At 36.0% G+C, this 23,204-nt stretch overlaps 1 protein-coding gene across 2 annotated transcripts in view; it reads right to left on the bottom strand.

Annotated features, from left to right (window-relative positions):
* Positions 1–23,204, bottom strand: part of ATG2B (autophagy related 2B) — a 60,628-nt gene that overhangs the window by 25,649 nt on the left and 11,775 nt on the right. The window contains exons 4-21 of one of the 2 annotated variants that reach the window (XM_034418422.3): positions 22,514–22,616; positions 21,929–22,088; positions 19,692–19,871; positions 17,999–18,095; positions 17,540–17,722; positions 16,258–16,412; positions 12,164–12,269; positions 10,620–10,881; positions 9,524–9,674; positions 8,579–8,674; positions 8,277–8,465; positions 6,934–7,207; positions 6,350–6,452; positions 5,196–5,391; positions 3,380–3,522; positions 1,183–1,340; positions 796–968; positions 209–359 (exon numbers count right to left, since the gene is read on the bottom strand). In XM_034418422.3, coding sequence (XP_034274313.2) covers positions 209–359; positions 796–968; positions 1,183–1,340; positions 3,380–3,522; positions 5,196–5,391; positions 6,350–6,452; positions 6,934–7,207; positions 8,277–8,465; positions 8,579–8,674; positions 9,524–9,674; positions 10,620–10,881; positions 12,164–12,269; positions 16,258–16,412; positions 17,540–17,722; positions 17,999–18,095; positions 19,692–19,871; positions 21,929–22,088; positions 22,514–22,616 — 2,880 coding nt within the window. The remainder of the gene's footprint in view (positions 1–208; positions 360–795; positions 969–1,182; positions 1,341–3,379; positions 3,523–5,195; positions 5,392–6,349; positions 6,453–6,933; positions 7,208–8,276; positions 8,466–8,578; positions 8,675–9,523; positions 9,675–10,619; positions 10,882–12,163; positions 12,270–16,257; positions 16,413–17,539; positions 17,723–17,998; positions 18,096–19,691; positions 19,872–21,928; positions 22,089–22,513; positions 22,617–23,204) is intronic. The other variant, XM_034418423.3, reaches the window with a different exon arrangement.

Here is a 23,204-nt window from a genome sequence, read left to right as displayed (position 1 = left end):
AAACTCCTAGCTGCAATTTTCTGAATGAAATGTAATTAAATATAATTCTATTTTTAGCAACACAGTAGTACAAAATGAATCTTTTAATACTAGCAAAAAGTTACATTTGCATTTTTTTCCTAAAATTATAATACGTTTTATGATTTTCACTAACCATCTTTTCAAAAAGTTGAACACAAATTCATACACTAATATTTCAATTTCATACCTTGATGATATAAGTTGAGACTATTAGAATGGAGACATATATAATGTTTGTCTTCAAAACCTTCATACTTGGTTACACAAAATAAAGAACCGTTACAAAATTCAAACCAAAATTCTCCATGTTTGTCTTCAAATACTCTTCCATCATCCTGCTACAGAAATAGTGAAAAATGTATATTAACATCATTTGCTGATTGAATCTGATAGTTTTTGTTTTAGAATGAATTGTATTATTCATAAGAATATTATGCTACTTAATACACATAAAGACATCCATGATCTGATACTGACACCTGCTGCTCTGTCTATAATATGCAGCTTTCTTAGTAGTATTATTGAAATGGTCTCTGCTGCCTTCTGAAGATCTTTTTTTCTTCTCAATGTAATCAACAGCCCTGGACTTCCCAAGTGCTCCCTTAACAGCTGTACTAACAGCTAGTTTTGTTTTTTGTTTTTTTAAAAAAAGGAAAAATGGTGGTGGTGGTGGGGGGGGGGGGTTGGCCAAATGTCAGCATACCAAAATAGTGTTTTATACATACAATCCCACTAGTCCAACCCACAGTAGTCATTCCTACTTAGATATCTCACCTTGATGTCTGTGAATATTGACAATAATCCATGGTTTATATTTAAAAGAAGTGAAAGAAAATTCTGTGTGCTTCTGTTTTGCAACTCGGTTTTTTTCCTTCTCCGGGAACAATAATTAGAATCAAGAGTGGAGAAATATTGTAATGTTTCCTCCTCAGAACCACTCTCATCATCTATAAAACCAATTAAACATTTAATTAGTGAAACTAATCAAGATAACTGGTTCACTATATACTTAGGTAGACAGTATACCTAGATCGAGAATATTTATGCACAGATTTTCCCAGTGTTAATTCTTAAATTCTTTTAAATAGATTACCATAAATACGTACACATATATTTGTTTAACAGAGTAACATTGGATATATATTTTATGCAATACATTACCATAATGAATAGTAGATTTGAACTGGCTAAAACTGTCTTTGCTAAATGTGTTGATCAGCTGGCTGGCGACTGAAATCCCAACACCATATGAAATATTCTCAAATGTTTCTACAGGAGAGGGAGCTGTGGGTTCCCACAATAGTAGATCATTACTAATCCTAGAAAGAAAGAGAAAACTCTGATATTAACTAAGTGAATATGGGAATAAAATGAATCATGATAAATCTAGGCTGTGGAAAAATATTTTTAAAACGATTAACCGTATGAAACTCGATAATATATCCTAACAGAGGAGTGAACCTATGCATCAGAGAAACACCTGTACATCAGATAAATATAGGTTGGTCATTTATCTTTCCTTCTCTTACTTGCTATATTTGTCAAATGTATTTGGAAGAAACATTAAGATAAGAAAAACAGGGTGACTGTCTTGCAACTCGACATGTGAATGTATACTGTTAGTCCTTAACTTATGATCACAATTGAGACCAAAAATTTGGGTTGTTAAGTGAGGCCTTTGTTAAGTGATTTTGCTCCATTTTACAATCTTTCTTACCACAGTTGTTAAGTGAATCATTGCAGTTGTTAAGTTAGTAACATGGTTGTTAAATGAATCTGGTTTCCCCATTGACTTTGCTTATAAGAAGGTCGCAAAAGGTGATCACATGATCTCAGGACACTGCAACCATCACAAATATGAACCAGTTGCCAAGCATCTGAATTTTGATCACGTGATCCTGGTGATGCTGCAATGGTTGTAAATGTGAAAAATGGTCATCAGTCACTTTTTTCAGTGCTGTTGTAACTTTAAATGGTCAATAAATGAACTGTTGTAAGTCAAGGACCACCCGTAATATACTTCTTTAGAAATAGCATAGATGCACACTAAGATAGATGCACTAGATGCACACGGATCTGGATGGGGAGGAACAGGCTCAGGCTCAACCCATCCAAGACTGAGTGGCTGTGGTTTCCGACGTCCCGATATAGTCAGTTGACGCCATCACTGACTATTGGGGGCGAATCATTGGCCCCCACGGAGAGGGCTCGCAACTTGGGCGTCCTCCTGGATTCACGGCTGTCTTTAGAAGAGCACTTGACGGCCGTGACCGGGAGGATTTTTCATCAGGTTCGCCTGATTCGCCAGTTGCGTCCCTTTCTGGATCGGGACTCTTTACGCACGGTCACTCATGCCCTTGTCACCTCCCGCCTGGACTATTGCAACGCTCTCTACATGGGGCTCCCCTTGAGGAGCACCCGGAGGCTCCAACTGGCGCAGAGTGCGGCCGCGCGGGTGGTAATGGGAGCGACATGGCGTTCCCATGTAACACCTCTCCTGCGCGAGCTGCACTGGCTCCCGGTGGTCTTCCGGGTGCGCTTCAAGGTCTTGGTTACCACCTTTAAAGCGCTCCATGGCTTAGGACCCGGGTACTTGCGGGACCGCCTACTACCACCAATAGCCTCCCACCGGCCGGTACGCTCCCATAGAGAGGGGCTCCTCCGGGTGCCGTCAGCCAAACAATGCCGACTGGCGGCCCCCAGGGGGAGAGTCTTCTCTGTGGGGGCACCTACTATCTGGAACGAGCTCCCCCCAGAGATACGGAGGATCCCGGATCTGCGCACCTTCCGCCGCGCCTTAAAGACCTTACTATTTCACCAGGCCGGCCTGGCCTAATTTTCCCCCTCTTTTATAAAAGATTTTTAAAATTTTAAATATCTTTTAGTATTTATATATTCAATTTTAAATTGGTTTTAAAAGTTTGGGGTTTTAAATTTGTCGGGGCCAAAATTATTTAATTTGATTTTATTCTATTTTTAAAATTTTGTATTGTATGTGTTTTTATTGTTTGGCTGTGCACCGCCCTGAGTCCTTCGGGAGTAGGGCGGTATAGAAATCTAATAAATAAATAAATAAATAAATAAATAAAATAAAGATATGAATATGGTTCAAATATTTGCCAGAAATCAGGAATCAATTTATAGGCTGGTGCTCCAAAATACCTCATGCTTTTTCTTTGAAAAACTAAGTAGCCTACACTTCCCTGTAATTGCTGAAAATGTCTCTCAGCAGGCTGAAGAATTTTGAAGAGCATGTGGAAGGTATCATAACGGGCTGCAGGGGAAGAAAGTTGCCTTCCCAGGTTTTTATTTCAAAATGTCTCTGATGGATCCCAGAGACCTTTAATTTTATACTTACCTATTGTAAAGTTTCTCATAAAAACTCTTGTTTGGTAATGTTAAATAAACGTTTGGCAACATGAGTTCTAACACATAATGGGAATTGCTGATTGCTTTATCTTGAAACTCAGTCATCTCCACTGCATCTCCTGGCATCACCATCTAGAAATGAAACAAATGGGGAAAATAAAAGAGAGACAGAAATAATCAAACCAGAAGTACAAACAGGAATGCAAGCTCTAGTATCAATTTTAGCATATCCTCTTTCCAGAAAAAAAATGGGCATATTTTCAAATAAACCTTGTTTAAAATTAATTCAATTTAAAAATTAAAATGGTTAAAATATTTATCCCAATTTTGTTGTTTCTTCAACACAGACCAATCAATTAATGTGAGATTTGAGATGATAAGGGCTACCAAAACATTTTGAACCTGTGGGCACGCATTGCCCTAGCTCAGCTCCAGCATGCATACGCCTGCCAGCCAGCTGATTTTCGGGCTTTCCGGGCCCATTGGAAGTCAGGAAACGGGCGTTTCTGGCCTCCGGAGGGCCTCTGAGGGGTGGGGAAGTCTGTTTTCGCCCTCCCCAGGCTCCAAGAAATCCTCTGGAGCCTGGGGAGGGCAAAAAACGGGACTACCGGGCCCACAGGTAACCTTTTTGCCTTCGCGTGCCAAAAGCAGGGGGAACGCGAAGGGGGGGCGCACGCGCATGTGCAGGGGGAGGGGTATGGGGGGAATTGAATTATGAATTGGGGGGGGAATTGAATTATGGGTGTGGGCTGTGGCATTCTGGGACAGCTATGCCTATATAACACCTTTGTTCTGTGAGTTGCACTAATTACTATTAACTTCTGGGTACAATTCAAGATTGTGATTATTTTTAAAGTCCTGCAATACATAGAGCCTAATTATTTGAGGAATCATCTACCCTTCAGTAATGTCTGCCTGTCCTTTTATGAGCCAACAGAATCAGCTTGCTTTAGGGTTCCTTCAATTAAGCAGTATAATCTAGTTGGATCCAGGAAGTGAGTCTTCACTGTTGCTGTACCTGTTTTCTGGAATAACATACCCCTGGAGATCCATAAAGCCCTCACTCTACTCTCCTTTAAATGAACTTTAAAACTTGGCTATTCCTCCAAGCTTTACGTCATCAGTGATCAGGCTGATTTAAGACAGGTAGGATTGACTGTTTTTCTTTCTATCTGCTTCCTTCAAGCTATTGCTGTATTTTTCTTATATTCTATTGTTTTCTATTTTTGATTGTAAAGCCATCCACAGTGAGAGTTAGACTTAGAATAACTTTATTATCACTTTGAATGTACACTAATTCGTGTACATTAAAATGAAATTTCGTTGCACACAGCTCTCAAAGAGTCTCCACCTCCATTATACACTACATAAACATGAAAAAACAAATGAACAAGCACACACACACACGCACACACAATTATGCATATACCCACATATATTATATGATAAGGAGAAACAACAGTGTTTAGTTTGGATGTATACATGTACATGGCGAGAAAAACGAATCAAGCTGAGTACAGTTGTTCTGTAGCCTAGAAATGTTATGGATGAATGGATAAATACTGGGTTTTCCAGTATTTTACTATCAACAATGTCAAGATATAATTGTAAATGAAGCAGCACAGAATTAATTCTAAATTCCTAAATTGAAATCAGGCTGTGCTTACTTGGCATTATTCTTTTTGTTAGTTTCATTTGTTATGCTACTACAGTTTGAGATTATGATACAAATACGCTTTAAAAAACACACCATGTAAACTTCCAAAATCATATAAATGATCTCTAAACATGAACATTTATCCTACCTCTTCATTCTCAAACATTACTCTACGAGAGGAAAAGGGAGATGGTTCTGGTCTTCTAAGATCGCACAGCTCCTTCAGGGATTGACATCCTCCTTCTTCTTCCTCATGAAAATGACCATCAATTTCCTCCTCTTCCTCTGGAGCCATTCTTTCCAAAATGGAGTGTACAGCAAGTGGGTTTATTTTTAGTACAATCCTGTTTTCCAAACAAGCAAATTAACACAGCAAATTCCCAAAACATTAAATATTATATTGTTATGAAAGGTAAGCAGGAAACATCATACATCTTTTTCATTCCTTTTCTTATACCACCCCTTTTCACCTTGTATTGTGAAGTGTTCTCATTTGATTTTTTATATGTCACATATTTTTTAATGTCTTTATAAGCTCACAACATGATGTGCTAATTTGTAAAGTGTCTCAATGATATTTTTATCCTTGATGTTTTAAATCAGAGTTCCTCAATCTTTCTGGGTGCGACGCTTGCATCACCAGTAACACCTGTGTGGCACTCATGGCAACGGTAACACAAGTGGGGGGGGTGCGCATGCACACACTGGCCAGCCACTCACATGGCCCAGTGGCCAACAGATTACAGCCTGGTAGTGGGCCACGGCCCACAGGTTGGGGGACCCTTATTTTAAATGATTATAGCATCTTAGAGAAATTATGATGGATTGAGATGATGGGACTTAACTTACCTTGGCAAATCTGGAAAAGGCTTAGCAGGGACAGATCTTGTTAATAATTGGATAGGAGGGTACCAGAAAACCCCACAGATGTAAATTAAAGTAGGAAATTTAAATATATTCTAGCAGAAACAATGGCAAATCACTTGTATTATTGCCATAGAAGCATAGAGTTCCATGCTTGACTTAAGAAATGTTTAACCTGGGGGTATGGTAAAGCACCTCCACAGCAATAGGGGACACATCCAATTTATAAATATAAATTAAAAAATACAATATCCAACTGTTACAATTGCATTCAACTGTTTTTGCAAATTGGTCAGAGTATAATTAATTTGGTTTTAATTATATGATTTTTGGGTAGAAAACCCAAGATTTACACAGGGAATAAATGTAACAGATATTGTGTTGACAGTGAATCAACATTTTAAGAATGCAGGAAGAAGATGAAATATCTTGCTTTACCGTGGCCAGTCAAAATTGTCTGATGAAACCATTTCTCCAAGAACACCACTGGAAACTTTAAAAAACTGTGTAGCAGATTGGTCTTTGTTCTCTTCAAATGATCCTGCAACGAAAACAGAGAAAATAATTACATATGTTCCTATGAACAATAGTGAATCAATAACAAATCATACTGGAAACTTAGAATTATTTTGTCTTTACATTTATCAGAAACAAGAAAATAGTTTTTTGTAACCATGATTCTCAATTGCAAAGAAGAGTAGCTATCCTGTAAGTTGCAGACGACCTCTTAAAATAGAGGTGGGGAGCTATGACCTCTTTATGACTTCTGGAATTTAACTCCCAGAATTCTGGGAGTTGAAGTACACAAGTCATAAAAGGGCCATAGTTCCCTATCCCTGTCTTAAGACAACAAAAACGTAAGAGCTTTATTTAAAGTTATAATTATTTTCACTTATATGCCAAATGTATAAAACTATTTCCCTTTCCCTTCTTAAAGGGAATAGTAAATATGCTATTGTTATCTGATCATTTGTACTTCATGGCAGCAACTATTATAAACTATTATTGGTTCTTTATCTTACCAGTTAGTTCTTTAAAAGTGAGCTCTATTTGAATTTCCTCTGAAGATGGCCCTCCAATAAATTCTGTTTTAAGTTCTGTGTCTGAGAATTCTAATTGAAGAATTTCCTTCTGAAGTGATTTTTTAAACCATGGTCCTCGTTCTGGATCTGATCGTAGGTCAGGTATTGGGAAGCGAACTGAAAGCTTCAGTGCTGGTGCAGTCACTTGAACCGATACTTTGCAATTAGTGGGAGTACGTGAATCATCCAGAAAAACTTCAGCAAATGCCTTGTGCTAAAACAGTGCATAATAATAAAAAATAAATGTTGTTCTTAAAGCATGGGGGGGGGGACTTAATTGGAATATAAAACTGTTTATGAGATTTCTAATCTCACAATGGAAGTTTTTGCAAACTAACCCTTCATTCAGGACTGGACATCTTCCCGTCACATATTTCAACCTAGGCAAGGGATGACGAAATCCAGACATTAAAGTTGGATTGAAGATTTATGGATCTCTGAATTCTAGCAAATATCTATAATTTCCATTAGATGGGGTATATTTTTAGTAACTTTACTGTATCTGTTTATGTATACAGGTAGTCAAATTGGATCATTGGCCCCTGCAGTCACGTGACCACATGTCAAATGGGTCAGCTTTACAACAGGCCAAAGTGTTTCACAATGTTATTTGTCAGTTTTCAGCATATTTTGCTGATGAATGGGCTTAGTTAATGAATGTTGCATTTCTTTAATGATCTTGAATTTTCCTTGACTATCACCACAAAAAAGGCCAGAAAATTACATCCAGTCATCTGGGTGCCTTGATTTATAAATGCAAGTCCAGGCTCAATTATGGTCGTAAGTTGAGGACTACTATTACAAATTAATGTTTGTATTTGTGTATTTATTTATTTAAATATTTTGTATAGCCACCCATCTTATATTGAACTCTAGGAGGTTCCCAACAAAGAAATACCTTCAGGTCTTCTCATATGTAAAAATCACTACATTAAAAGACCTTTTCAGGGTGATGCTTTTCATAATGCCTGGCTTTCCTCTCAGGGATTTAGTCAGAAGGATTTGCAATTCTGGCTAATATTATTGTTGAATTGCCTTGGTAAAATTTTTACATTAGTTTTTACTGTTTTGTATCTTACCACAATTTATTTTTGTTTTCTGTCTTTTTATTGTTCACTGCTCTGAGTTATCTAGGGGACAGTTACAGTATATGGCTGTAAACTGTAAACGAATAAATAAAAAGCAAAAATGTCACTACATCAAATTTCCAACAAACCAAATTTTTCTATAAATAATCAAAATGTAACCAGTACACAAGTAAAGCAGAATGATTTTCTACTTACCAGGCTAATATGTTTGTTGTAAGAAGTGTACATGTGGGATGCCATAGTTTCCACTGTGGTTAGCTTTTGTGGTTGAAGCAATGAATTTAGTCTGTCTACAATGCTAATATCCAATTCACAGAATGCTGGACTCAGCTTGATTTGTAAATCTGCTTTCTGGGGAACAGAACTCAATCTCCCCTGGCTACCCTGTTAATAAAACACCACAGACCTATTACAAATGTAAAGTACAATTTCTACACAATTGCATAAATGTATATTTATATATTTCAAAACTCAGAGAATTTTTTTATCAACTTTACCTGAGGTCCTTTGTTGTTCAAGTGTTTGTAATGAAGTTGAAGGCATGAGGGGGAATGTAACTTATTTTCTTGCTTTTCAGAGTTAAACCTAAGGAGCTTTAAAAGAAAGACAACAAAATTGGTAATAATTCTAATTAAGACACAGCTTAGAAAAACCAAAAACATTGGCTACCATTTTGTGAATAGGTTTCCACATGTTCACTGTGAAATCCCCTTACTCTTTTTCTTCTTTCAACCTCAGCCTTCTAAAACACTAGAGAGGTGGTGAAGACATAGAATGATGAAATAGGAAATAAATCTGCTCTTTGGGTAGTTACCACTCTATCAACAGATTATCAGAATGACAAAGCTCAAAATATTTGGGGAAAAAATAAGAATGTTATTGTTCACCTCATTTCATTACATGATCTTTTACCAAGCAACCCAGAGAGTTCATATTTTCCTTCCTTTTTTTAGGTTATCTAGAGCAAGCTAATAGATTTTAGATCCCTAAGATGATGATGATGATGATTTTGCTTTTTGCAACACCCTTAGAGATTGGAGAAAATATGTTTTAAATGTTTTTAAATTGAATGCTTATATGTTAAAAGTGGGGAAAAAAATATATTAAAGGTGGAAAAAATTCTGAAGTGATTATCTTGATTTTTTTTATATCTCAAAAACCTGGCATTTTTTTTAACATGGGTGTGTAGACTTTTTATATTATATTACAATCTTAGTTTTCCCCACTGGGAAAGAATGATTTCTGCCTGGCGCAATGTTTTCTAAATAGGTATTTCCAATCCAAACATCTAGCTACTAAAAAGTCAATTGTCATAAAGCAATCATGTTTACACATTTACACATTTATCCACTGAAAGCAATTTATGTAAAAGTATACGTACAATTTCATACTTTTCTCAGTGTATTTCAACTACTAAAATTAACTGCATACATATAATTTACCTCTGTATAGTGAGGAATTTGGGAATGGGAGTCTGTAGAAAACAGGCATTCCAGAAGTTCCATCTGTCCAATAGATAAGTCTGTATTCAAACAATGAGAGGCTGATCTTTGTCGCTGCTCATAGGACACTTTGAGGCCTGTACCTATAAATCTAGCATGAGAAATAAGAGAACAAACTATTAAGCAATGCATGTAATTGCTCTTTACTGATCGTTATAAAGCTGTGAAAAGACAATTTTAACTGCTAGAATAAAATATTTATTTTGCTAACTTTTCAAAATATGCAACAGTATCTCAAATACAAGAAAAGGTAATCCCCTCCAAGTACTATCTGCCACTAAAGAGAAAAATTGGTCAAGGTTTTTTTTAAAAAAATAATAATAATAATAATGGCAAATCTTGCTCTGTAGTCCAGGTTTAGGAGCTCCCAAACATATCCAACTGCCTACTGTGTGACCGAGAATGGTGGAGCTTCTTGCAAATAGAGGGGAAGGAATAATTTGGCTAGTTTTGAGCTAGTGGTTAAGGCACAAGGTTAGAAAGTGTGAGACCATGAGTTCAAGTCCTGCCTGAGGCATGAAAGCTGGGTGACTTTGCGCCAGTCTCTCTCAGCCCAATCCACCTCACAGGATTGTTGTTGTAGGGAAAACAGGGAGAGGAAGGATGGATATGTTCACTGCCTTGAATTATTTATAAAAAATAAAGGCTGGATACAAATAAACAAAAACAAAAATTTAAAAAATGCTCCTATACAATTTGTCTCCATACTTTAAAATCATCAACTAGGCATTTTAAACAGGTTCTATCATAATATATTTCACATAAAAAACCAAATTCAACTGTGTCAATGGTGAGGCCCATATTATGGAATAAATTACTGTGGATTTGAAGCAACCACTTTCTTGCTACCTTTAGGAGGGACTCAAAATGTACTCTATTTCTATTCACAAGATTCTCTTTTATGTTTGAAAGCTGTTATGCTTTAATGTCGATTTAAATATTACCTAAACAATAAATTAATGTTAATCTATCATCATTCATATAGACTGCTGGGCTCTGTTTGTTACATTACTAGATAAACAAGAAAAAAATGTACCGAAGGTGGTCATGAGAACAAGCCTTTGCAAATACTTTTCGGAGCAACAAAAAATCTTCTGTGGGAATCTGAGCTGGATCAACTTTTTCTATCTGGGTAAAAAAATCCTGTGCCATTGATGTTAGCGGGCTAATGTTTAGTGAAGTTTCAGGTGGTGGTAAAGGATCAATATGGAGCACGGACACCGAGAAAGCACCCACTACTAGTCTAAAAAGAAGTTCAGGTTTTGACTCATCCACTGAAATAGATCTGGATGGAAGAGCTGGAATGAAATAAAAATTATACTACTTAAAAATAATCTTCAATAGTATGTCTTCACAATTTAATACTACTTTTAATTACTACATCAGCATTAAGTATTAAATTGCTACAACTGTAATATATTATTACTGTAATGTATTATTAATCAACTAATATATACAGAAGATAGGTACCTTCTTATCTATGTAGTTAAGGCATATTTGAAATGCTGCTTACATAAGAAAGTAGCATTTGTATTAATTACATTTTTATTGCATTACATATTTAATATACTTACTTTCTTAAGTAAACAGAATTTCAGATATGGCTCAATTCTCTACATAAATAAGATGGCATCTAGATACCTTATTTATGCGTATCAATAATAAAAATACACTCAAACAATTTTTTTTTTAAAAAGCATGTGGTATATCATATTCAAATTCACATTTAGCAATATATTATGTGGCAGTAACATAACTTAGTGACATTCTTGCATTTTTAACATTTTTACGCAGTTATGAAAATACAACTTCCAAATTTTCTGATTCATATATAAAAAAGCCAAATAAAATATTCAGCTCGAACTTTTGAAATACCCCAAAATCAGCAGTTACTTTGGATCCAATACTAACTATGCAAATAAAGGTAGTCCTCAACCATTCATATAGTAACCATTCAAAGTTACAATGGCACTGAAAAAAGTGACTTGTGACCACTGTAGCATCCCCATAGTCACGTGATCAAAATTCAGATGCTTAGCAACTGGTTCATATTTATGACGGTTGCAGTATCTCTGGAGTCATACGTTTACCTTTTACAACTTTCTGACAAGCAAAGTCATTGGGGAAGCCAGATTCACTTAACAACTGTTAAGGTCATAAAATGGGCAAAACTCACTTAACAACTATCTCACTTAGCAACAGAAATGTTGGGCTGAATTGAGGTTGTAAGTCGAGGACTACCTATATCAGTAAGTCTCTTAACCAGGTAAAGAAATAGATTGCTGTGACACCTTAGATTATAAATATTTGAAATCTTGATTGAGATTTCAAACCAGGATTACTACCAATAACAACACAGAAGACCAGGTGAGAATAATATTGACTTCTAGTTTAAACTGCAATTTCAAACACAGTATCCTAACATAACCTTATTTTTAAACTAAAACTATATGTAACAATATACATGGTATTATTCACAGCACTAAAAGAAACAAACAAAAGATTCTATTGCACCGTGTTGAAAAATATGCTACGTTGGTTTTGAATAATGAGGTATGCTATTCCCCAATTTTCACTTACAAGTCCTTCGTAGTGGAACTGAATGATCAGTGTTAGGTGTAAATGATGCACTTCTTAACTGTGGCAGTTCCTGCTTATTTTGATCAAATTCTCCCCATGCTGACTGCTATTGAAATAAGAAAAATGTTATTATGCTTCCGTTATATAACATTTTAGCACTCTGTAAGTTTATTATTAATAGTAAGTGATAGAAATGTTCCCCACCCTCTCAGCTGTTACAAAAAACAACAACAAAACCAAATCTAATGTAATATAATGCCTGTGTTGTGAGTTGGGACTATCAACACACATCATGAACTCAAGAGTTGCTTCTCCCCTCTTTGGGAGAGTACCGTATTTTCCGGCGTATAAGATGACTTTTTAACACATGAAAATCTTCTCAAAAGTCGGGGGTCGTCTTATACGCCAGGTGTCATTCTCCTGTAACCAGGCAGACCAGCCCAAAAGGCTCTGACGAGCCTTGAATGGCTCTGACGAGCCAAGCTCTGACCATCCCAGCTGAGTTGCCTGCTAATCAGGCAACTCAGCTTGGATCGTCAGAGCCATTTAAAAATCATTTTTAAAAAAGCCATTTAAAATCCCGCTTCACCCCCGTCCAGCTTGCTTACTTTAGCTGCTAGTCTCGCAACGCTTGCCTTGCTTCGCTTGCCTGCAATCCATTGCATCAGCAAGCAACTGAATCTCCCTGCCTGCAATCAAGCAGGCAGGGAGTTGTGGACTTCAACTCCCAGAATTCCTCAGCCAACAAAGCAAAGCTGGCTGAGGAATTCTGGGAGTTGAAGTCTACAAGTCTTAAAGTTGCCAAGATTGGAGACCCCTGTTCTATTGGGTAAGTTTTTTTCCCCTTTGGGAGCTTTAAAAAAAATAGTTAATTGGGGTTTTTTTTAGTTGTTCTTTTTTTAGACCTAGCCATTTAAAGTTTAGGAAGTTTTAAATTTAGTTTTCATATAAAAATAAAAATAAAATAATATTTGTGCAGCTTTCTGAGATTTAGTGTGTTTCTGTAGTGTTTCACTCTAACTACACAAACACACAAAATCTCACAAAGCTGTATGTGGAATTTTGTGTGTGTAAAGTGTGAAAGTTGTTTTTTTGGGCTTTTTGTGGCTGTGTGAGGCTTCTGCTTGTTGCAGGGGCCATTTTGGGTCTAGCACAGCTGCTTTTACATTGTGGGTGAGCCAGTTGTGTTGTGCTGTGTGTGTGTAAAGTGCCAGGGATTTGCCCGGCACTTGCTCTCTCTCTATTGTTTGTTATCTTCCTCCTATCATCATCAGTTCCAGTTTGGTTGACATCTTAGAAAATAAACAGCATGGCAGTTCCCATGGGTTTATTGTCTTATCCTTCCTTTCAGCTTTAGCGCTCCATGGCATAGGACCCGGGTACCTTCGAGACCGTCTTCTGCCACCAATAGCCTCCCACCGACCAGTCCGCTCCCACAGAGAGGGTCTCCTCAGGGTGCCATCAGCCAAGTTATGTCGGCTGGCGACACCCAGGGGGAGGGCCTTTTCTGTGGGAGCCCCAGCCCTGTGGAATGAACTGCCCCCGGAAATACGCAAGATCTCCGACCTCCGAGTGTTTCGTTGCGCACTGAAGACCCTGTTGTTCCGCCAGGCAGGGCTATCAACTTAATAATTTTAATTGGGGTATTTTAAATGTTTGGGGTTTTAAATCGGCCAAATCTATGTAATTATTTTAATTTTTAATTATTGTTGTGTGTTGTGTTTTTAAATTGGCTGTACACCGCCCTGAGTCCTTCGGGAGAAGGGCGGTATAGAAATAAAATTATTTATTTATTTATTTTATTTATTTAGAGTGAATTAGGAAAAGTTTAATCCAATTGCACTGTTTTATGTTTACATGTTTGATGACAAACAGCCTTATGTTTATAAGTGACAGTTTTCCTGCTAAATACCTGCATGTCATAAGCATTTGAATTAAAATTACCATATTGAAATCAAATCTGATGTTTTTTAATTTTTATTTGGTGTGCGTTGGAAGAGGGGTAGTCTTATACGGCGAGTATAGCCCAAACCCTATATTTTAACAGGAAAAGTCGGGGGTCGTCTTATACACCGGAAAATACGGTAATTGAATTTCATTAGAGCCAAAAGTATTCCCTATTCAAAAAATTATTAATATAGACAAATGTCAATGGTCTGCAACCATTTTTTTAGGTACGACTGCTGAGAAGGTGGTTTGACTACACTTATGGAGAGCCCTGGATTAAATGTATTATTTGGACTCTTTTTCAATGTATTATTTGGACTCTTTTAAGATTGTGGTAATCACTTTTGCTGATGATTATTGCAAGATCTGGATATAAGGACTACAACCATCATGGTTCCATTCTGTCCAATATTTGATGACTTTCGATAACATTATTCTGGATTGATTGAAAAAGCTGGAAGGTGGGTACTCTTTTCTTCAGTGCTTTTCATTCATGAAAAGCACTGTCTGCAATTACTGTAAGTTCGAATCTCACCAGACTCAAGGTTGACTCAGCCTTCCATCCTTTCTAAGGTAGGTAAATTGAGGACCCAGTTTGTGGGGGCAATAAGCTGCCTTTGTATAAATATACAAAAGTATGAAGGCTATTGCTTAACGCATTGTAAGCCTCCCTCAGTCTCCGGAGAAGGGCGGCATATAAATCAAATTTTAAAAAAAAATGAGTGGGCATTTCCAGATATGGTGAACAGAGAGAAGTCAAGCCCTCAGCCACTCTGTTATGGGTCTTGGAAGGCTTACTGTCTTCCCCACTACTTCTGAACTCTACACAAACCCATAGGAACTAGCCACCAGTACAATGTGAAGTAGTAAAAATATGCTGATGATACCCAATTAAGTATGTCTACCCAGTGCTGATGAAGAAATGGGATGAAGATCCTGATTACTGCTGAAAGTTGTTGGATGCTAAATGGCACAGCTGGTTTAAACTGAATCCTACCAAGTCAGAGTAGCTGTGAATTGAGAAGCTAATTTAGTCAAAGATGGAGCTATGTTGCAATTTGAACTCATGGTTTTCGTTTTTCCAGATGGTGCAACATAACCGGAAGTACCTATGCACAATTACTTGTTGTGTGCCTATTGCAGTCTTTCCTAGATCACTTATTGACAATCATTAATGCTCGTGTGACCTCACAGCTTGACTATAACAATGAGGTTAAGCGCAGCTGCTCTTGAATGCCATCCAAAAGTTTCAGCTGCAAAATATACCACAATCTCTGTAGTTATGATCATACCAAGGTTCACCAATGTAATACCACTAGTATGGGAGTTGTAATGGCTGTCAGATAGCTATTGGGTGCAATTCAAGGTGCTGATTTATACCTTTACAGCTCTAACAGCTCAGGCACTGTATATATGTGACCACATTCTCCAAGGTGGTTTTGACAGTCCAGTAACATCCAGGAGAAAGAGCTTGTTGTGAGCCCCCTCACTAGTGGAATGCCAGCTTCAAGGACCTGGGCTTAAGTCTTCTCAGCAATGGCTCCCCTCCTTTAGAAAGTATGCCCCTATAGATATCATCTTACTGGTACTTTTTTTGTGTTGTTTTTTGGACAACTATAAAAAACATGACTCTTCAGAAGGGATCTGGAGAGAAGTAAAATTATACTATATGTGAATAGTGACACATAATTTTCATTGTTTTTAACTGTACTATTTGTTTTGAATCTTATTATAAAATCAGTGTCTCCAGAAATACAACAGCATACAAGGTGTAGTAACACAAACAAATAAATATTTTTGGAAACAGATGAGCTGGTGCAGAGTGAGTATTAGCTTGTCCACAATTCATGCATTTTGGCTCCAAAGCCTATCAGGTTATTACAGACTTTACTATTTACAAACATATATTAAAAACCTAGTCCTAGACAATTAACTAGCACAAAACCTGTTGCAATAAATGTGGTTTCAGACCCAGGGAAGGTAGGATCTATACTGGGGTAGTAAATGTTATTGTATGTTGGATAACTGGCATGCATGCTTTTGACCATGGTTATCACTAAATTTAGCTTAGTATGTTCTACAAACACAATCATTCCAAAACACATAAAGTTCCTTTACTGAAATGTAAACAGTTAAGTATTACATACCACTGCAGCACCAAGTGGAGATCCTGCTGGGGTAGCAGTATATGTACTAGTTAAAGAAAGATCTAAATCCATAGTTGGTGGTTCTCCAAGAGGTGGCAACGAAGAAAGACTGTGAGACATCTCCATGTCAGCCATTGAGAAAAAAACCTCTTCTTCTAAAAGAAAAGAGTAGATGTTGTTTGTGACATTCAATATAAAAAAATCAATCACAATTTAAGGAAAAGCACAAAGCTGTAGGTCTCAAAAACAGCATTATGACAGAGTTTAGGCAATGTCTTATGTGGAAGAGAACCACAATTTAGAAAAGAAGGACAAGCATTGAATAATACATTATGTCACACAGAGAGAAATAAGAAAACAATATATATGTACTGTATATTGAATCATATATATTTCCCTAAAAGCCACCACATAATTTAAGATTGTCTGGAATTTCTTCTACACGAACTTCCCCACTCTCAACTTCTCAGTCTATCATGGTAATTGAGAAGTATATTAGCTAATGCATAAAAATAAACTATACATATTTAACACTGGTTAATTATTAATAATATTTCAACAAAATTCACTAGGTACTTATCAGTTTTCACAAGTGAGATAATGTGCAAGTAACAAAATAGGCATCATGATTCAAAAATCACAACTTATCTACTTGCATCATATGTTGGAACACAAATATTTTAAAGGTGGAATTTGAATATTAGATATGCTTGTTATTACTTTTGTCTCATTGTTTCTTGCTATGTCACAAGAGTGACAATGGGACTGGTGTTAGACAGTAAAAATGTATCATATTCAAAATTAAATCTGATGTCTAAGTGTTTAGCTTACTGTAAGCTCTTTTCTTTCACTCTGAGAAGTTTGAAATAGATGTTATATTTAACATTATTCAATGACTTTAAAATATTTAGTATGAACTGATGATACTCAGGCTTTTACTTATAAAAATACTTCCATTTGAGTGGTATTGTTTTGCTGATTGTACAAGGGTTGTATTGTGGATATTTAATGAGTTTTCAATGCAAGCTGTCAACCCTTCTGGATTGTGGAGGAGTAGAAATGAGGAAAATAAATAATGTTGAATTTCTTACAACTCTATTCTTCAGTTGCTGATTCATGCTAAACTATTATGTGGCTTGTTTGATTTTGGCTAAATGCAATGTTTAATTCCATAAAGTCAAATCTACAAATCATGATTTAAAAGTCATAAGTTAGTATTATGTGCAAACCCATATAAATAGCAATATGTCCCCATACTATGAAGCTTGGGTTATTTGCTCACCACGACTTGAAGGAGTCCTAGTTGCCTCAGCTTCATAAAAACTCAGATCAGACTGTGTGCCTACTGGCAAAGTTTCTTTTCTCAAGTAACGATTGAGCTCCATCTGAATCCGATACTCATCTTCCTGCTGCATTGGCCGATTTTTTCTGTCTTTATTAGATAATTCTATTCTGCCAGGATTCTCTGCAAACAAAAAAATAGAAAAATATGGTATCTAATTCCAAAGTCCCAGGAAACACAATTTTCCCCACCTTAGCTTCAAAGCCTATATTTGAAATAATTCAGTCCCACTGTTCCAATGATAGCATAACATTATCAGCCATGCTTCCCCATTAAAAGTTACCCTTCTTGTAACTACATAAAAAAGTTGCCTAGTAAATATTTAAAGCTGTGGCAACATGCAAAACTCAGACTGCTCCCTTTATTTCAATCATATTAAACAACACAATTTCAACTTACCTGGTCTGGCAATGGCTGCAAACATATCCAATAAAAGATGTACCTGTCTGGGTGACAGGAACAGGTGTATGGAATCTATCTGTCCATCTACGTCCAACTTTAAAAAAAAGATTTAATACATTTGATAAGAACCAGTTTTCTCAGTTATCAATCTTGCCATTGAACAAAAACAGAACTTTTATCTCTGATTTTAATTCTTTATCTTATGAAATATACTGTGGATAGTCTGTGAAATATAATGATTTATTGGAATCTAGCTTGCATATTATTTTTGATTAGCATTCATATGTTTTAGCTTAATTGTTTATAAACATTCTTTGGTATCTCTAAACTGAACAGTTTTTTTTTACATACATAGAAATTAGCAGCTGGAGCTCCAAGACTTTATTACTGTGTGCAAACATGCTTAAACACCTGAAACATATGGTATCAATGGAAAAGAATATTTGTGGATCAGGGTTGAACTGGGAAGTTCTTGATTCCCTCTGAGCTTGGTTGTTTTCTTGCAGACATTTAATTACCCAACTAGGTAACATCATCAGTCTGATGATGTTGCACAGCTGGATAATGAAACATCTGCAAGAAAACAACCAAGCTCAGAACCACCAAGGACCGCACACCTACAACATGTAAGTCAAGTTAAACCTAGGAAATATATACTTGAAAAGCTATATATACAATTGATCTATCAACTTAAGGAGGTGGTCAACTGTGGAGATTTTACTCTATATATACCTACTCTATATCCTATGACTAAAATCAAGTCTCCATGTATCATTTATTTAATTAAAGAGATACAAAAAAACCGCTCCACCACTCTCATATTTTAAAAAGATCTTTGTATAGAAGAGCAGACAGAGGAGGATGGGAGTGGAATTAAGTACATCATCAGTTTAGTCTCACTGTGTTCCCACAAGTGCCCCAAGTCCAAACCCTCCTGAATTCTGTTGATCCTTATCTGATACCAATTTAGTGTTGCACTTTAGTTGTTCAGATTCTTATGTATAGCCTTGAATAAATCTTTTATGTTACAATCTTATAAATGGACCTGATTCTTTGCACCTGACAATTTGCGATTATTTCAAAGATTTCTTTGTTCCTCTATTTTCTGCTGCCAATAGTTTCTCTATCTAATATTGAAGCACACAAGTTTTAGTTCTGCAAAAACTCAAAGAAAAGCTATTATTGTTTTGCTCTTGATGTATTTGTTTCTTGCCTTTGAGTTAAACTTGACAAGTGGTGACTACTAGTTAAATAATTTAATTTTAAAATGTTACAAATGACATTGTACTAATTTAACTTGATTTTTTCTTCTTGTTTGGGTCTATAACTGAAACACCGCTGTTTTAATTGCATGTATTCTTATTTAGTTGTATTTATTTCTTCTGAGTCTTTTGTCCTTCTTTGCCTTAAAATAGAAAAAAAGATCAAACCCTAGACAGCAAGCATGCAGCAGTTAGTGACAGACACTTCAGATTATCTGCACTGATTTTAAATAATGAACATGCAACAGCCTAATAATTACGACATGCTTATCCTTCACTTTTACACAGTAGACTAAACAGAGTTCAACTATGTACAAAAAAGCTTTATCAAGGAAAAATGGAATGCAGAATAAAGAGAGATATCTATACCAAGTCTTAAATAACATATACCAACGGTGAAAAAAACATGACTATGATAAACAACTAACCTTTGCTCCTGGAAGCACTTCATTTTGTTTTAATGTAAGACTCAGTTCCATCCTTCCAATCAACTTACATATTTGCACAGGATCTGAGGGAGAAACTTCAGGTAGGTTTCGTGCTAGTTGAGGGTGTGGCTCATACATAATTTTTGGATTCCAGCTAGGTGAAAGCTTTGGTTCTATTAACTTTAAAATACATAAATAAAAATATATAGGTAATACATAAGCACACCATCTTGGCTGTATGCAGAAATACATATATTCAAGCCATTAGAAAACTACATAATTTTTCAGTACAAGCACAAAACTAGATACACTGCAATAACGGGATAAAAACATTGTTATTACAAATTTAACTATGGTTTTATAGCAAAATGTCTCTGCAATTGTCCTCACCCTATGTCCTGGCCTTCTTGAAGAGTATGAAGATTTGACTCTGCCAACTTGTGTGGGGATCCAAGGTACTTTGCATTTAATTCTATCTTTTTGTATGGTTCTATGATTTTTATCTATAAACCACTCAGAGACACTTATAGTCAGATGGGTAGTGCTTAATTTGATAAATAAATAATAGTGCATAATATTCTGACTAGAATGTGATATAAGCCACTTAAATTATGAGCTGGAGCTTTTGCGATTAGCATATGCCAAACTGTTATACAAACTCCTTGTTTTATTGCTCTAGTTTGTAGCAAGGTAACTCTAATTTGGGAAGAATGCCAACTCAGAGTACCTCTTCCCACTTCACTTCTTTTTAATACAAAGCTAACCAACAACCTAACAAACAGAGACAATTGTATATAAATATACAAAAGTATGAAGGCTATTGCTTAGCGCATTGTAAACCGCCCTGAGTCTCCGGAGAAGGGCGGCATATAAATCAAATTAAAAAAAAAAAAAAGATCTTAAAGGCATTTTAAATAATAACATGGTTGGTGGTGATAGGCCTGTGCTTTAATGGTAAGCTGAAATAATAGTGAACAATTTGGGAAGGTAGAAGGATTACTTGATTTTGGTATAAAGTGGTTTTATAACTGACCATGAAGTAACATTGAATATTTAATTCAGAATATTCTATACTGGTATATTTTAAAAACAAATGTGCATGGTAATCTGTATGGATGGATTTAACAAAATTTTGGTAAATGCTCAATTGCTCAATTTAGCCTTCACAGAAATAGACATTCAAAACTGCAAATGCTTGGGAGAGAAAATATGAAAATTGGGAGAGAAAACTGGCAGGAATGCTTATGCCTTAAATACGTAATTTGTACAATAGGTACAATTATACGGGTAGCCCTTGCTTATTGATGGTAACTGGCAGAGGAAGGTCTGTTGCTTAGTGACAAAGTCATAAAGCCCAATGTCACGTAACCACACCAATTTATGACAGCAGTTTCGATTGTCCCAGAGGTTAGACAAATTCCACACAACTGTAGGGGTGGTCAAATGATTATCATTTGCAATTTCCTGTCAATTTCTCCACTGACTTTGCTTCATGGAAGCTGGTAGTGAAAGTTGCAGGTAGTAATCATGTGACCTCAGGGATGCTACATCGGCTGCAACTACAAGGACACTAAGTGTCCCTTCTTTAGCATCATCATAACTTCAAATGCATCACTAAACAAGTGGATATTAAGCAAGTACTATCTGTATACATTTATGTATATTTTTCAGTCTCCAGCATGACAAATACTATACAAGTTCTTGGAATACTGATGTCGACAGGAGAGCAGCTATCTAGTCTCAATAGATGGAAGGTTACTGTCTCTGCTGAATGATAACTCAGCTGCAGTTTTGGTCATGAGATTGCCATCTTCTTCACTGAAGTTCAACTGGAATTGGGGACTTCTCCATATGGAAGAACCCTGCTGAACATCCACTGCATACTTTGTGTCAACACTTGTTAATGGTCTCTCATGCCTCTGAGGTCAGAGGGAATGGCAATGATTTTCAATTTTGTCTGCCAAATAACACCAAACTCTCCCATTGAAGGCAGCTTTGCTGTCCTTATAAAAACACTTGCGACTGATCAGTGGAGGGCATTTGCAAAATAAATGGTTGCTACAACACATTAGCATTTTATATATCTGTATCATGATATTATTATTTTTTGCTTTTATTGAATCAATATTATGCTCTCAATCTGCTTTGCTTTTATAGTATAACCTACCAAGATTCATATTTTGAAATTTGAATTTCTGGTGCTATAGAAATACAATAAAAAATAAACAGAATTTTACCAATTGTGTAGTGGAACAGACTGGAGAGGATTTTGCTGATGCCGGAAATTCATCCCAGAAAAAAGAGACACCTAAGAGCTGTAATAATTTGTGAGCAAAAGCTGTGGGCTGATGCACATTTCCAGAACATTCATCAGCAGTTTCATCACAGTACACCATTCTGTAAGCAGTGAAATCAATAATGAAATAAGGATAGAATATAAATTTACAATTTTCTTGTTTATATCACATGAATAGCTTCAAAGAAAAAAACCCCAACAAAGTCCATTTGCCTTTTGGAAAAAGCACCTTTAGAACAATCATGACTTGGATGATTGAGAATCTCCATAAAAATCTAGCAAAGCATTACTGTATCACATGGGCACAGAAGCATATGCAACTTAACCTCTAACATTAATGCACTAATTTAATTACAAAATTCCTATATCTTCTTACATGTTTAAAATCCTAATCACTATTGCTACAGACATAATCAATGTCAAGTTCAATTATTGAGGAACACAGTAGAACCTTTATTTTAAATTCTTATAAAATACTGATTCTATTCCAGCCATCATTTAAAATAAAAAAACAAAACCTACTTACTTCTCAATATGAATTTCCAGTGCTGTTCCACTTTTAGAATTATCTGGCACATGTTCAATTCTCAGAACAGTGTCTAAAAAATTGATTTTCACTCTTCTTAAAACTATAGTAAAAATGCCAAGATAAGAAATAAGTGTTACACCTGCTAGATTCAGACTAGGCAGAATGAATCATATTATCAAGACAAATCGAATACACATCACACTGAGCAATAAACTACAGCTTATAAATCATAATTGATCACATAATATATTAAGCCTAAAGGAAATAAATACTTAAAAACCTATATAATCTTGCATTAGCTAAGTAAATACTACTATTTCCAAGCATCCGCTGGCTGATGTAGGAATGACCAGACTGAGCCTGAGGGTGGAGTTAAACACATCATCAGTTTGGAACTGCTACGACCCTAAAAGAGAGTTAAGTCCAGCTACCCTTTAAGTCCCTTGATTCTTATTTGGTACCAATTTGCCTTGATTGTTCATAGATCAGATTCTTGCATATAGATAGCATGAAATAAATGTGTAGTGCTTTTGAATTCTATTTTGAATCCTGGCTTCTGGTTGTTTTTGCACCTGATAGCTAGAAATGTGGGATAAAAAAATTGAAGTAATGATGCTGCTACTATTCCTTTTAATTATACAGGCAAATGAATTCTTTCATCTCACCTGCCCAAGTAAAATCAGATTAC

The sequence above is a fragment of the Pantherophis guttatus genome, chromosome 1 (genome assembly GCF_059756535.1).
Source record: "Pantherophis guttatus breed Tessera chromosome 1, ASM5975653v1, whole genome shotgun sequence".
NCBI lineage: Eukaryota > Metazoa > Chordata > Lepidosauria > Squamata > Colubridae > Pantherophis > Pantherophis guttatus.
The sequence above is the reverse complement of the archived record's forward strand: the minus strand, read 5'-3'. Positions and strand labels throughout refer to the sequence as shown.